General features: G+C 43.7%; 1 protein-coding gene across 1 annotated transcript in view; it reads right to left on the minus strand.

The window, feature by feature from the left end:
- dock4b (dedicator of cytokinesis 4b) overlaps positions 1-5014 on the minus strand; it is a 109164-nt gene extending 104150 nt beyond the window's left edge. Inside the window, exon 1 of the mRNA XM_061071210.1 lies at positions 4925-5014. Coding sequence (XP_060927193.1) covers positions 4925-4961 — 37 coding nt within the window. The 5' untranslated portion in view covers positions 4962-5014. The remainder of the gene's footprint in view (positions 1-4924) is intronic.
- Positions 5015-16986: the final 11972 nt, after the last annotated feature.

Below are 16986 nucleotides of genomic sequence, written 5' to 3' on the forward strand. Positions count from 1 at the left end.
TGGTTTGTTTGTGTCCAGTGAGATTTGCAAGGGTGTCCCTGGTGTGTGTAGTGAAGACAAGCTCAAAGGAGTTGAGAGAAAATATGTTTTCAGTTCCACAAAACACAACTGAAGTCACACACAACCGTCTCCGCTGCTGTCTCTTGTGTTTTGGGTGTTTTCTTTCATAATGGAGGGCTCCATCAGAAATGGAGAATGATTTAATTGAATAACACAAACGAACCAGCAGTTGCTTAACTCCAACTCCGTCCCCATGTCATGGACCGTGTTTGTGTTACAATTGCTATTATTGTCGGTGTGAATCAGTCATGAATAAAACACTAGCTGAGGCCGTCACATGTCACATGTCCATGTAGATTTATTTAACCCTTAGATAATGCACACACCAGGGAACAGCTTGTGGGACTGGTGATTAACTCTGCTGCTTTCTTTTATTTTTTTTATTTACTGCATCTGTTTAATTCACCAGGGAGCCTCCCACTCTCTCCGTCCCTGCTGAACGACCGCTCTGGAGGAGTGTGTGAGCAAAATCGTGGGCGCGCACGGAAGAGAAGGGGCGCTATCTCTGCAGATGGGGATGAGGTGACGGGTGAGGAAGCAATTACAAGCTGGTAGGCTTCGCCTCACCCTGCCCCACCCCCCACTCTCACCCGTAGATTGGGCTTGCCGCATTAGGGAATCATGGGTATAATGGTGGAATGGGCCTCAGGGCCCTCAAAAACAACCTGCTAATCCCCTATAGAGTGGAGGGGGCTGGATCTGGGGGTAACAGGGCAGTGTGGATGCCCTGACAATGAGTCCACCCATGACACGCGCCAGCATCTCTAACCCACCCACTACCCCCACCCCTTCCAATCTCCATCAACCATAGCGACATCGCCCCAAGGGAGGAACCAGCCATGTCAGCCGTGGGAGAGCAGCAGAGAGCCCAGGGCCTGACATCAGCCTGGGGAGGACACCGGGCCCGGGGCCATTCAATCAGGCCCCAGCTCCATCCTGTCTTCTACCCGATAGAGCTAGTTGCCTTGTCCACAGAGCTCGAAGAATGGAACAGGGCTACTCACTAAATCAAGCTTCTCCAATCAACCTCTGGCGGTGAACTGAACTTGCCCGCACGCGGATCAAACCCAGCTCGTTAAAATGCTTTAATTATGTGTCTAAATTATGATGAGCAATGACATGCTCGACTGGCTGTATCAGACGGCCTTAATGAGGAGAAAGGCCTCACTCTGTCTGTGGACTGTCTTCAACACAATGCAGCCTCAAGTACTTTCTGTAGTCAGTCTGAGTCTGTTTGTCTTTGGTTACATTAACGACAGATTGTCCATCATCTACTTACAGAAAGACATCATCCAAGATGCTGTTTCCTTAATTCTGAATCCTCTAATTTTGTGCTTCCCCTTAGGCTGTTTCCATTCTAAAAGTTTGTCTTGTCACAGAAGGACATTGTGCGGGACAGATGTGTTCATAACAAGAACTTGTCCGCAACATTCAGTCTAGGGGTGGCGCCTGAGTCGGGCATGCAGGAGGCCAGACATGACGTATGAATTCTGTGGAAAGCAAATGTTTTTGTTTACCACACATCAACACCGGGATTGGCCGCTATAGCCAAAAGCTCTCAAGTCTTTGTCTTTCCAAGCGGACATCTAGATTGGTGTCTTCTAGATGTATGACACCTCCCTGACATCCTGAGATATTTATAGGAGGGTGGCAGGAAAAGTTCCTGAAAAATGTCTGGATCAACTGACTTGCACATTTGCATTGTGACATACAGCAACTCCTCAGAATTTCTGGAAACTTTCTGGACTTCTGTGGAAGTCTGATTTGTCTGGTTTAGTCTATTGGACCTTGACTTATTGCAGCTTAACCCACCTTTGCCTGTAAAAACATGAGAGATACAAAAGATTTCCCCCATTGGCTCAATCTAATGTCTGCATATCCCAAACTCAGCGAGTCCATTAAGGAATCAGATATTAACATCAGCTCATAAATCTCCCACCCTTCTTGCTTCAGGTCAAAAACCAGTAATCACTCCACTGGTGGGCTAATGGGTGCCTTAAAATCCACTCACCCACAGCCCATTCATATTTTATCAATGGTAGAGGCCCCCGTCCAACCTCTGGCCTCACATCGCTAGAAAGGCGAATCAACATCAAACGCTGCAACCTTCCAATTACACAGCGACACATTCGGATCTCATCTCGATTTGGCCCGAGATCAAATGTTCAGGGATCAGCAGAAGCCCCTTTAGTTGGCCTGCCTCCCTGTCAGAAGGGGATCAAATGTTGGCTGAAAGCACCTGGAGGAGATCACATTTAAAATGGCTAAGGTAGGGACTTACTTGTGCTAATATTTAGCACAATTCATCACAATTCTACAGAGAGGATATTCACGGAGGAGCCAACACGTCTGCAGAGAAAAGTACAAACAGATGTGGATCAATGACGGTAATTCAACTGAGGTGTGATGTAACTCGGTGCCATTTCAGGTGGTGTTTTGGAAACTCGTGGAAAAGGAAGGAGCCGTTCCTCCTGGCGTGAATAACTGAGGATAGAAATAGAATTGAGGATCAATACTGGTCTAAGGATTTTTTATCAGGGCAAACATTTTTTCATCTTTACACTTGTAAAAAACATTTAAGACACGCTGATGGAATACTTTTGGCCTTGGAGACATTGCAATAACCATAACAAACAAGTACAAAATTATTTAAATGCAGGGTGGCTGAGCATATCTTGTGCTGAGAGTAAAGGCTTCAGTATACGTCATTGTGGTCGTGTGACTCATGGTCAGAAAGTAACCTCATTACCTCCATTAACAAACTATCGCTGCATGACAAGCGAGGTGTAATCTAAGCACGGTTGGACCTTCTCTCCCAAGCTCACTCTTTCAATTGTTACAACGTTTGTGACAGGACGTGCAGCGTTATCCTCATGTGAACACATCCTGCATGGCAGCAGAATAACATCTTCATCCAGCGATGTACAGTACAAACAAAACCACAGATCAGATGCACATACACTTATCTTAACCTTGGACCAACCTGTGCTGCCAAACAGACCCTCCCCATATCTGTGTGTGTGCGTGCGTGTTTTTCGCAGATCATGTAACCGGAATTTCACAACAGAAAAAAACCCAAGTTCCTTCCTGAAAAGATCCAGGCCACAGAGAAGTGTGCCGCTGCCAAAACATGTATTAAAAAATAAATCAGAGCCAATTAACAGAGTCTTATTGCTGTTATTGAGGAGGGGAAGGGGATAAGGAGCCGTAATCCCATTAGCAGGGCCCCTTCTTGGAGTTTGGGGACAATGGCGAGTATTTAGCCTTGAAAATAACTGTCCTCCTATTATCCAGCCAAGTGAACTTTGACAGGAAACGGGTTTAAGTGGCCAAAACGGAAGATATCTATCGTTTCCTATCAGAATATGGAAGCTGTGGGCTCCAGGGGGCTCAGCTCGGGATAGGATTAAGAGTGATGTAATATAACTGCCCGGTAAGTGACATCAGGTTTTTAGCACATTGACATGGAAGGGAAACAACTCCAAACCAGGGGGAAATTCAGCCTGAGCAGTCAAGTGACCAAGTGTGACCAGGAGAGGCCAGAGGCTGGTCTCTGGTTCCCAGTGCCTCACTGGTTTCAGGTCACAGTGGCAAGGTGGCACCATAGTGCATTTTTAGGACTAGAGGGAACATTTATAAAAGAGCCAGGGAGCCTTATTATGCAACTGCACATGATTCACACGGGGGAAGTGAGAACAGCAAGGGAGGGAGACGTGGAATTGAGATGGTTTAACACTTATCAAAATACCACTTGTATTAGTTTAAGGAGGTTTCTACGGGGCCACTTCTTTCCTGGCATGCTCGCCAGAAAAATTACAAAATGATTACTGGCTCGTTTTCACAGGGCTGCGGGATCATGTAGGGACCAGAGCAGCACACGCACACGCACACACACAGAGGAGGCAAACATCTCTAGGGAATATTATTATGGGACATTTAAGCCGCCTCTCAGCAGCCGCCTCTCAATGAGCCCTTATTTTGCGTGTGTGCGTAAAGACAGATTCCTGCCACACCAACAGAACAAAGTCTGTGTGGGATTTTCTATTTCTCCTTTTTATTCCTCCTCTGCTCTCCTCTCCTCCCCAGTTTATTTGGCTTTGGCTGCCTTGTTGTCGCTTGTTTGTCTCACTTCGCCGATCCAGAAGCCCCCCCCCCCGTAACAATGCAGTGTGTGGCTGCAGGACTCAATCCCGGTCCCTCACATACAGCAGGATCAATACAGATTCTCATTGTCTTTGCAGATTAGCTTTTCTTTCTTTCTTTCTTTCTTTTTTTGAGAGAGAATTAGCAGAGGTTGGAGAGGGGGGGGGGGGTGTACACAGACATTCAGCGACTGACTGTGGTAAGCAGCTGATTTCGCTTTCCCCCCCCTCCACACCTCCTCCTCCTCCTCTCCCATTCAAACAGCAGCGAGAGCAAATACACAACACTCCAGAGCCAAATTGGAGGACACCCGGACGATGCACACAAACACAAAAGGAAGAATAGGGCGAAAACAAATAAAACCGAATGTGGCAGCTCATTTTGCAAACCATGGGGAGGGTCAGAGCTACAACCTTCTGCTTTGCAATGTGGCAGCGGCACTGACCGAACGCAAAGCTCCCATCAACCGAGGAAAAGAAAGAAAGAAAGAGAGAGAGAGAGAAAGAAAGAGAAGCTGATGCTGCCTGACATTTAAAAACACACAAACACCCCCCCAGCTCACCTCTACACACAATTAACACATGCCCTGCGACTGGTGCCAGAGGACAGCGGTGCGAGGAGAAACACACACACACACACTCTCACTCACACACACACACACACACACATACACACACACACACACACATCTATACACGAGATGGGGGGGAATGGAACTTACCGACGCCGTATTTCTCATGCTCAGTAGGTATCCACATGTTTACGGTGGTTGCATTTAAGCGAGGAGTCGGTGGAGCAGCATTCTACTGACGTGCCGTCCTCCGGTCTGTAGTAGGAGGCATTGTTTAGGTTACAGACGGGGAGAGAGAGTGAGGGAGTGAGAGAGAGAGAGAGAGAGAGCGAGAGAGAGAGAGAGAGAGAGAGAGAGAGAGAGAGAGAGAGAGAGAGAGAGAGAGAGAGAGAGAGAGAGAGAGAGAGAGAGAGAGAGAGAGAGAGAGAGAGAGAGAGAGAGAGAGAGAGAGAGAGAGAGAGAGAGAGAGAGAGAGAGAGCGAGAGAGAGAGCGAGAGAGCGAGAGAGAGAGCGAGAGAGAGAGAGAGCGAGAGAGAGAGAGAGAGAGAGAGAGAGAGAGAGAGAGAGAGAGAGAGAGCTGCTGCTGAGCGTAGTGGTACAGAGACCTGCTGCCTTCACGGGCTGTCGGAAGATGTGGCTCCCACACAGAGTCAGCCGACCCTGAAGACCCTGTGAAATTAGATGGATTCATAATGGCCTTTAAACAAAGTGCTGGAAACAAGGAAGTAGATAATATAAATTGTACTAATAATAATATATCATCACACTACAAAAGATGAGTTTTATTTTTTAATTTTGAGGTCTTGTCTTTATTATGCTATGATTTGGTGCTTAAAATTGAACTGAATTGAATTCCTTTTATTTTCGTTCATTCATTTTTTTGCCATGGCTTTTGTAAGCAGTAAAAGATGTTATTATTATAAAATCGCAAGGATTAAACCTGATACAGACATTAGATATCAGACAACATTTCTAAAAACAAGTTGATTAGGACTCGTTGTGTCGGATCAAGGCTCACATATTTTGAGATGTTTAATCTAAACATACATTTTAATAGATGTTCTCCCCCCCCCCCCCCCCCCTGTCTTTATTCAAGAGGGGGCTTTTCAGTTTGAAAGCAGGACTTATTAGTTTCAAGTTCTGGTTTCGTAACCTTTTCCCTCAAAACACTGCGCTCGCACTCAAATAGCCCCTGGTTGTTTCTTAGATGTGCTCTGCTTGTGCTCAAACTGTGCTCGGACAGATTTCCTGCGCTTCAGCATCTCTCCTTGTGCTGCTTCTGTGCTCAGTGAAACGGCTGCTCTCTGATTCCTCCTCTAATTCTTTCTTCTGCTCTATGATTTTTGCGTGCAACATATCTGTCAAAATTCCCCAACCAATAGAATGACAGGTGTAGTGTTGACAAATTAAATGTTCCACCCTCAGCAGAGCATGAGAGCTGGGGACATTGCTAGCCACAAACATGCAGCTTGCACTTGTCCATCTTGGAAGCTTCAGCAGCATTTTAAATGCATCATTATCTGCCACCTTAGGTGTTTTCAGTTTTGCATTACTGTGGCTGCACCACTAATGAGCTGGGTTAAATGGAGTACAGTACAGTAGGCTCTGAAAAGGGCGATTGTACCATCATCTTTACACATGGAAAATGTGCGTACTATTAGCTTGTGTGCACATCCTGATGATCACATAAATTGTTCCTGATGATGGGACCCAAATAAAGTAAAATAATAAAAAGATAAGATAATGAGTGAACAAGTCAAAACACTGATGAAACTTAACAGATATTTAGACACATAAATTAGTAACAGTTATGTTTATGTGGTTATGTTTGTATGGTTAAGAAATACCAGGTCTCACACACTAGACATTGTTAAGTCCTAACATGAGGTTATAGAAAAAGTTGTAAGATTTAATATCTTATATATTCTAAGAAAATTACAACTTTTGGAATGACCCGCTTGTCACCAAGTAAAATTCTAGTTGCATAAAAGGCTAGTAGGCTAACACTTAGCTTACACCTTTTTTCACAGAAAAGGTTAAGCTACACACCTTAATAATAGCTAATTTTCTACATCCAAATATATACGTGTTATCCCTTACCTCATAACATGCTAGCTTGTCTGGGGTTAACAGGTAAGTTTCCCATACTGAATTTACTGCCTGTTTTAAACGAGATGGACATATAGCTTAGCTTATTAAGAAAACAAATGTTGCTAACATCTTTAAAGGTGTTGTAGCGTATTCCAGCAAATCAAATTGTACATTCACACCATACTGCATGTGTAAATAAATCTAGTGCGTCTCGCTGTGGAAGTTTCAGATTTCAGAGGTATCCTTGAACGCAGCACCGTCGCGAGAAGCGGGTGCGATGCATTTTGGGACTTGTAGTAGCATCCAGTGACGTCAATGAAGGCTGTTCGTCCGCAAGCATCTTCACATCTTCGCATCAAGCTGTTATTATCTCTCTATCCAATAACTAGATTCACATTTATCCATTGATATGCAAATCACACATTATAGACAATAATCAGATTCAGCATAAGGGTTAATTGACAGGAGGTTACAAGGAATTAGCTGCGGTGTGTTGAAAAATAGAAAAACAGTGTCAAATTATTTTAAACACACAAACTAGAAAAAAGACATGTGCGAAGATATTTACAATTTGATGAATTTACAGTTATGACCTTCATTGGCCTTGGAAAGCTCAAGTATGACAGTCACAGGTGAGGACAACTGTACCTGTGGTGTAACGTTTTCAAGAAGTGCTACAGAGTTTGTCTGCGGGTTGGGAGGGGTCGGCCACAATCTAACCAGCATGCCTCTGAGCCACATCAAAATGGCAGCCTTATGCCATTATTAATGCCCCATGTTTTTTTGTTTTTTGCACGACTATCAAGTTGAAGCGTTACACTCAAGCGTCGGACTTCTCTTGACTTGCCACGACCTCTTTCATTGAAAATTCACTGAAGCACAATCCTAAAGCCTAGAATAGTTTGTGCCGGTAAGGATCCGCCCACTAGAGCCTTAGTTTCTCGAGGATGGAAGGACGCATTTGAAGGAGCCTTCGAAATGGGAAAACGTAGTTGCGCTGCTGGGAGACAATCGATCCTCAAATGCGATGAGAGTGCGTTTGTACATGAGTTTGTTGCGTCCAGGTTGAGTGCTAAGGCTCGTGGGGTCACACATCTTTTACGAGCATCACCTTGTTATACATCCATGTCGCTCAGTAGTTTTCAGTATATAAACCTCCTCACCTGTCTGGATGTACCTTGGTGTTGCATCTGAGGACAAAGGTTTTTCTTTTACTAAAATCCTGACGCAGGTTCATTTCCCATGCAGCAAATGGCGCATTAAAAATGCTTTGAAGTGTCAAATGTGCCTCTCGTCTCTCTCTGTGTCTCATCGCCTGTTCGCCTGTCCACTTACCCATCCACCTTTGTAGTTTCTATGGTGCATTATGAATGGATGTGCCTTTTAAAAAAAAGCAAGCAACCCGAGGCCCGCTGCTGCCGGCTTTGTGGTTTAAAGTGCAAAGGTCACCTTTTCTAATCCGCCCTGTTTGTCAAAAAAATACATACATTTAATTAAAACACAGACTTTACAGGACACAAGGCTGGATTCGTTTTACAGTGCGTTTCCACACATTGGATTTTCCCTGATTGGAAAGGTGGGGGGTTGTGGGTACAGGGTGCGGCGGTGTGTGGGGGAATGCTCTACTCTCTATATGAATAAATCATAAGCCGGCGAGCGAAGTAAGACAGAAACCCCATGGATTCATTTCTGAGAGGGCTGGAGCCGGTGTGCACTTTCACAGAGTGGAAACTATATGTTCTACATCAGTGAATCTACGTGCAAACTACAGCTGCTGTCATATTTGTTTGTCAAGTCAAGGACTCATTAACAGATATACGCAGTGGAAAGGAAGAAACCTTGAACATGCTGTCAGTGGGCGACCATCTGCCTCGTGTGGTCGTGAGAGAGAAACAGCGAGGAGGAGACAGAGATGTATTGTCAGTCATTTAATTTAATTTGATTTGTATAGCCCATATTCACAATTTGCCTCATATAGGGCTGAACAAGGTGCGGCATCCTCTGCTCCTAAGCCTCGGCAAGAGTGAGGGAAAAGTACCAAAGAAAAACTTGAATCGAACAAAGTGGATACCTCATTGAGATGTGAAGGATCCCTCTTCCGGGAAGGACAGAAGTGAGATAGATGTGGTGTGTAACAGAGCACGTCAACAAAATAACAATAGTTACAACGTTCATGAGAAAAGAGTGTTTCTAAAATAAGTGGAGAGGTGTTTCAGTATTTTTTACAAAAGATTATGTCTGACAAGGATGAAAGGAGCTGTAATGACAATTGTAAAGATAGAGGTGTTTCCAGTAACAACAACAATGGTACAAGGACAAATAACAATAAGACTAAAAATAGTAATCACAGATCCAGACTCCAGAAAGTACAGACATGAGAGAGTACCAAACTGCAGGAGAGGGAAGGAGCCAGGTATGTAATATATATTAATGAGATATGAATGTATTCAGATAAAGAGGGAGAGGTGCATCATGGGAAGTCCCCCCTGCAGTATAGGCCCACAGCAGCAGACCTATAGGGATGTTTCCAGGCAAGCCTGAGCCAGCCCTATAACTATAAGCTTTACTAAAAAGGAAAGTCTTATAAAAGTGGAGAGGGCTCCTGGTTCCACAGGAGAGGAGTCTGAGAGCTCTACACTCTGCCTCCTGCTGCCTGGGCGCACAGCGGTCTAATGTTATACTCTGGTACTATGAGCCCTTAGGATGTGATGGTGTTATGGCGCCAATGCAGAAATGCTAACACAGGAGATTTATGATTTCTCTTTCCAGTTCTTGTCAGGGCCATTTTCAGACTTCAGAAAATGCCCGAAAAAATTGGGTCCAGACATTTTCCGGAGTTAAACATATGAATAACTCAGCAGGATATTTTCCAGGTCTGAGACATTCTCTATACCTTCAAATAAATATATATTATAAATATTATAATGAACATTCGGGCGAGTGACGGTATAAGCACCTAATCACCAAAAGCTCTACAAACTCATTGACATCCCAAGGTTACATTTTAACATTTTAAAATTTAACTTATACTTCACAACATTTAATTTGGTAGATAAAGTGACATTTCAGATTAAGATTTCCCGTATAAAACACAGTTAAAACAGCTTTAAAGAATTGCTGACATGAGAAGGTGACTGATTCAGCTGGGGGTGTTTCTCTGTGGAGTTTGCATGTTCTCCCTGTGTCTGTGTATGTTTTCTCCATGTCCTCCAGCTTCCTCCCTCTGTCCAAAGACAGATGGTTTGATTAATTGGATCTGTCCATGCTGTACCCTGCCTCTCACCCAATGTCAGCTGGGATTAGCGACCCGCAAAGAGGCAGTATTCACAGTGGATACGGGACAACACTGACAGGTCATGTTGTGTTTTGTGTGTACTTTTACTTTTTGGGTACATTTTTCGCATCCCCTTTGATCCGTCTTGAATCCACAAAAAGTTCTCATACTGACAATATTAAGCACCTGAATATTAATCCTACATATATAGAGAGAGAAATGTATCGTCCCCTCGGTTTACTATAGTGGCAGCAGAGGGACTGGCAATGGAAAAAAAGAGTGATCAGAGGTGTTCACAGTTCACAAGCACACTGCAGGATTATCCTGGTGGACTGAGGAAAGACTAAGTCGTCCAGCATCCTCCTCTGGTGCTCCTGCCCTTCATCCCTTCATCTCCTCTTCTCTCTCCTCGTGTACGTTTCTTCATGTTTGCTCAGAGTTTCATCAGGGACACCCTTCTGTTCCCTGTGGGGTGTCATCCAGATGATAGAGGGAAGATAGAGACGGCCATTGCCACAGACAGATCCACTACCCACAGATGGGTTCTGTAGAAAAAGCTCAGCATTTCTGCCACTCAGCCATTAGCGTCTTCTCGTCTCTGGCGCTGCGTTGTCACAAGTAAATGAAACGCCTGCGCTCAAAAATGGCCCGAAGGGGAGAGGATGGATTTGTACAGGACTCAATAAACAGGTTGTATCTTATAAAGGAGATTGAAGATGACATGGTCAGTGATGTGTTTCCAGTCCCATGTTGGGACGGCCCTGCATGGTGTCTTTTTCTCATCCTCCCCATTTCCCCCTGAAACTACAACTAGTTTATTCGTCAAAAAGAAAGTGAGACGACACAAGGCTGATTTACTTTTGCTCGGCCGGCTGGAGCAAAAACTGACAGTGGCTTATCTCAAGAGAACACTGCCTATCACCACTTCCCAGTACTCCTCAAGCTTTGATTTAATTCACACCAGGAAGTGTAGGTCAGATGGAGGAAAAACATATGCCTCCCTCAGCTCACACCCAGCATGCGATATCCTCACCTCCAGTAGAAACAGGCGGCTAAATATAGCCAAGAAAATAGGCTGTGCCTTACAAGAAAAACTCCCGTCTCAGTGTATTGTTCCATATGACAACTACATTTTACAGCCCGCTGCCTCTAATAAAGGCTTTTCATACGGGAATACAGGCCTAGACAGTAGGCCTAGAGAGTACAGGCACATGTAGTGTAGATTAGAAGGGATTAGTCCTTTGTTTTTTATACCGATTATTGTACGTCATCCCTTATTAAGACATAATCCAATCACACAGCTCATTCATATTTACAGATGCATGTGTATGTGCATGCACACACATAAATACAGAGCTCACACATGCAAGACAGGCTAGCTTGCCAGCATTGCATGTGTGAATCTTTAATATTTTAAAACACATCGACTGATCAAAAATGGGTTGAAAATGACAGCAAATTTGAGCAGAATGCTAACATCAGCATGCTAGCACACTCAAAATGACAATGCTAGCTTGCTGATGTTGAGCTGGTACGCGTTTTCTGTCTTATTTCAGCTCATGGACTTAACGTAAAGAAAAAAGTGAAGCCAAATTAAGTGTACGTCTCAGTCGCCATCTGTTGGCAGGCTGCAGCATGGGTCATAAAGCCAGCCTCCTCCATGTTAGCAGATGAGACATGGGCCAGACTGATTGATATTAAAGGTAGTTATTGTCAAACTGACCTTCATGCATTTCTTTTCTAGTAGTTTAGTTTGATTAGTTATGTGATGCTGGTTGAAGTGTCATGATTCACAGGTTAGACTGACTTACGATTGGTCGAGCTTGTTTACCAGTGGGACCTCACTCCATCCTCTAGCAGTATGTCAGCTATCAAAGCCATAGGTGGACGTGTTTCATTTTGGGCCAAAGCTCTGGACTGTCCACTCTTCAAGCTACACCATGCTGCTAAAAATCCTTCACAACCAACACAAATGTATTTTTAACCAGATTAGTGGGCATCTTTCTCTATATTCTCCTTCTGAATGATGAAGCAGATCCCAGCAACTGTGGATGAGAGCGGCACATCAGCTCAACTTTCATTCCTCCTCTCCGCAGGGCCTTCACTTCAAACCTTGTTTTGGCTGGATGTAAAAATAGACCTCCTCCGTCTCCCTCTTCGGCATGAGCGCGGAATGCACCGCGGATGGTTTTTCATGGGTTTTGATGTGTGAAACCGCGCTCAGACGCAATGAAAACTGATTTGCTGTACAAGAAGGTGTCCTGTCACCTTCAAGTGGGAATCAAAGGACTGCAGAGGACAGCGTTTCCCCCACTCATGTTATCTCTTATCGAGTTTAACTGCTTGTGTGATATACACCAAAAATGTTAACCATCAAAAAGCTCATGAGTCAGAGCCGACGAGCGAGATCCAATTATTTCATTTCTGTTTTTCGGCTAATGCTTCCTCTGTTCGCAAAGTGTTTCAGCTCTCAACAGATTCCCACACACTTCATTGTCCATGTGATCTGACTTTAGCCTTTCAGCCACTTTACCTCCACTTTCTATTAAAGGGAAATTAATGAAACAGAATGGAAGTGTTTTAAATTTGTAGTTTGCTGCTTGGACAGGTATTTTTTTATTTTATTTTCCTCCAAAGATACAGAATCGACGAGTAATGGGTGTAGTCATTTTTTGAGTATAACGACATACGAAGTGCAAAAGTCTTAACAATCAACCCTAAAAGCCAGAGTAGCACATGTCCTCAGGGAACACTTTTTGGTTCATAGTCGCAGCAGGATACACATTTGGCATTTATGAGTGTATTTTTCTGACTAACGTGCTCTGCTGGGCTCCTGCATCCCCTGTGCTGTTGCACATTGTGTGTGCAATATTACAGTATCCAGCCACCTGGACCTCGACACCCACCAGCGAAAGCATAATTGTGCCTGCAAGTGTATGCACACACACACACACACACACACACACACACACACACACACACACACACACACACACACACACACCACTTATATGCTGGACAGATGGCTGTCATAAATGGCTGTATCTGTTAGCAAGTTGAAAGCAATCCTTGGCAATGTGTCCCCTCCCTGCACCTACTCAATGACCCACATACATTTTTCATCTCATCTGCTGACAGCACACTCTTTATACACAAAAACACATACACACACCTATACACACGTATTTAAATAATATGTTGAGAGTCCGTGTTTTGCAGTACCCAGACATGCAATCATTTGTTTCTGTGCTCAATCATCTGTCTTAGTCATATCTGTAAGACCACAGACTAGCGAGAGCCTGACCAGCTCTAAGTGGCTGTTCTGCTCTTTTTCTGCCCGGCGTGGTAACTCTCCCACCAGCCTGTTGGTCTGTGGGTGTTTGGTGTGAGGAGCAGTCTGTGCTGCAGCGTCTGTAACCGCTCCACCTACATCATCTAATCCCCACGAAGGGCTGGTGTGAAAGATTCACTTTGCGGGCGAGGTGGTAATTTCTGCTTCTCTGATGCAGCGGGGCCCTGCATATACAAAATGTCATGAAGGGTGTGATTACCCTTGCGGCAGGTTCACATGGACTAATAAGGTGAAAAAGAAAAAAACATGCTGACCCATGTAAATTCTGCCAATGACACCTGTGATCCTTCTAATGCCGTGAAATAACATACTGTAATTGCTGATGCTCAGATTTAGTTGAAGGTCAGCAGTAGGTTCATCTCAGCAAAATACATGTCAACGTTTTCAAGGACCAATAAGGTGAGAGTTATATTTCTTGAATTTTTTCAATCTTATTTTCAATATTATTCATTGTCATCTTCTAGTGTCTTTGTAGTACTTGTTATTTATTTAAATTAGCAGTTGCTTCTGTAAAGAGTACATGTCGGCTGTTCTGGTAAATTTGTATTCTTCCAATAAAATTGAATAAAGAAAAATTTAAATAAAAAGATATATAATGAGATACAAAATATATATGTGAGATATTAAATATGATAAATAAATAAATGTTTTAAAAATATTTTAAAAATACATAGCAGCAGGAAGTACAACTTGGTTTCTGGAAAAACACAGAGGCAAATATGAATTTCCATATATCTCTGTTTAAATTATAAAGATTACTGTGCCATGTGTGATCACAGTGAATATAACCAGTATTGTGTGTGAAAAAAGATATGGTGTTTTTGTGTCTATGTGTGTTTGCATGGAGCCAGTGTGTTTTTCTTCTGAGCAAGCAAAATACATTTTTTCATTTCAACGTTACAAACTGACCCATCCGATCCTGATTTTGTTTGACTGAAACTTGGCGGAGCGATAACACAAGGTCAACGGGCCAGTTAATTTAATTTCAGCGGTGATCTAAATCTGGGATTTCCGCCATGATGCGATTATCTTCTTCATTATTGTTGTGGTGAGCTCATGCAGCAGTGGGAAGGCCTGGCACTCTCCAGAAATCCTGGAGATAAATCATGAACATGATAAACTGCAATAACAACTCTGCTCAAAGTTGTTAGAATACAAGTTGAATTAATTTACATACAAGCTTCAGTCTGTTTCTGTAAAGACCCTGTAGTGTTAAATTGTATTGTTAGGTATGCATGAGGGTGTGCATGTATGTGTGTGAGCACTATTGTGGCTCGTGCACTTATGTAGTTTGAATTTGGTTTGTCAGCAAAACCAGAAACAGGAAAGACTGATCTGCACTGATAAGTCAACAATATTGCAAATCACAGCAGGATGTGGAACAGCATAGATTTTTTGCCTTGATAAGCTCGGTCAGGCGTCCTGTGTCACATACAGTATACATGTATCACTAACCGGCCTCCGTGCTGCACTGTCACATACAATATACCAACATGGTGCAAATAGAAATCATGAATCGACAATACAAAACATGTTTCTCAGGTTTTTAAGGTGTTTTTTCTCCTCAATATCAAATGCATGCTATACTAGAACTCAGGCACTCAGAAGAGCGCGTACCTCGACAAGGCCCAACAGCCACCTTAGATTTAAACAAGCTGCAGGTATTCTGTCATAAATCAAAGTATCAGAAATTCTTTGACCTGATGGTGGCGCTAGATCAAAAGGGAAAGGATCATCAAAGTTATTACAGTTCATCCTGAGGGGGAAAATTAATGTGTACTTCGAATTTTACAACATTTCATCCAATAGCACTCAAAAGTCAGGAGCTCAACAGAGTTGGTAGGGTTCATCTTCTGGGGACCATGCATGTCTGTACAAAATCTCATGGCAGTTGATACCATAGCTGTTTATATGTGTCTGTTTGGACCAAAGTGGTGGACTGTTCAACCATCATTGCCCTCTGTTAGCTAAACCAAGCTGCAAAAGTCCTTCAAAACCAATAAAAAACTATTAAATGATAGATATTCGGGCATCATTCTTGATGGTCTCCATCTTGGGGTGTTTGTCCCTTCGATAACAAGTGCATGCTATACTAGATTGGTACTCAGTAGAACACATACCTCCATCAAGGCCAAGTAGTCCCCTCAAATTCAATGAAGCTGCACTAAATTTAATACAATCATAAATATCAGTTCCCTAAATGGGCCTGATTGTTTTCATCAAGATCCATGACTCCCTGAGAAAATGCAGATCCAGGATCCGATGCCCCCTGAACCGGGTCCCTGCCAAAATTTAAAGGGTTCTTCCCTGCGAATGCACAGGGGTGACAACATAACCTCCCTGCTGGAGGAAATAAGCAAAAGCAAGCAAAAGGATGAAATACATTTCAGCATCATTCTCTACTATCTCATAGCAATGCTGGGAATCAACTTGTTAACTGCAATAATCAATGCTAATTTAACTAGGAATGTAAATTCAGCACTTTGTCAGTTCCTGTGACATTCTGCACCGCCACTCTCAAGTGAACACTTTTTAATGGTTTCCAACCCTCAACCCAGAACCTTATCGACGAACCAACAACACCACAATCAACACTTGCCGATACCAAATAATTAACGCTGCAAAATCTTGCTGCGCATGTGTGTGCACTGACAGAACATTTTCACCATCAAATGTTCCCGATGAAGCTGGTTTACAGGTGAGAGGAAGGTTTGGGTCCAAAATGAATGTGACAAGGTGGAAAAAGCCTTTGCGAATAAATGCTGTGAGTGTGTTTCTGAGTGTGTGTCTGATTTCACTGCATTAAGGCACAGATGAAAGCTGCTGCAGGGGCAGGTCTGTGCCTCCCGGCTCAGTGGGAGACACACCAGGCTTTACCCTGATAACTCTCTGAAAGTGAGGTGAGGAGGGGGGGGGTCTGCGAATTGCTGCTCTATTTGCAGCGGACAGCAGCGCAATACAGAGACATCCATGTGAATCCAATTGCAGCACACACACACACACACACACACACACACACACACACACACACGCACACACACACACACACACACACACACACACACACACACACACACACATGCACACAGTGGGGGAGTGTTGTAAGTGCATAGAAAAGGGAAGAGAAATAAAAGAGAGGGTTGTCAAATATTATGCAACTGACAGAAACAAAGACAGACGTGCAGTTAGAGGCGGAGAGAGACAGACCGATTTGCAGCAGCAGAGAGAGACAGATCTGTTCTGCCTCCCACATCAAAACAAAAAAAGGCTTCTCTTCCAAAATGTCAGGGCAGCTTGATATCAGTCCTGCCTGTGCTTCTGCGTCAGGCCGATCCTGGTTTGTTTCCCCGACCTTAGACCTTCACTGGCCTGTTACATGCTCACATCTGAGAGGCAGCTGCAGCCACAAGGAAAGGGAACACAACAAGAAATGTCATTCCACAAGGGCAGTGTCCATTTTAAGCCGGGCCTGTTTGGAATGGGTCTGGTGGTCTG

Source organism: Limanda limanda, chromosome 1 (assembly GCF_963576545.1).
Source record: "Limanda limanda chromosome 1, fLimLim1.1, whole genome shotgun sequence".
Taxonomy (NCBI): domain Eukaryota; kingdom Metazoa; phylum Chordata; class Actinopteri; order Pleuronectiformes; family Pleuronectidae; genus Limanda; species Limanda limanda.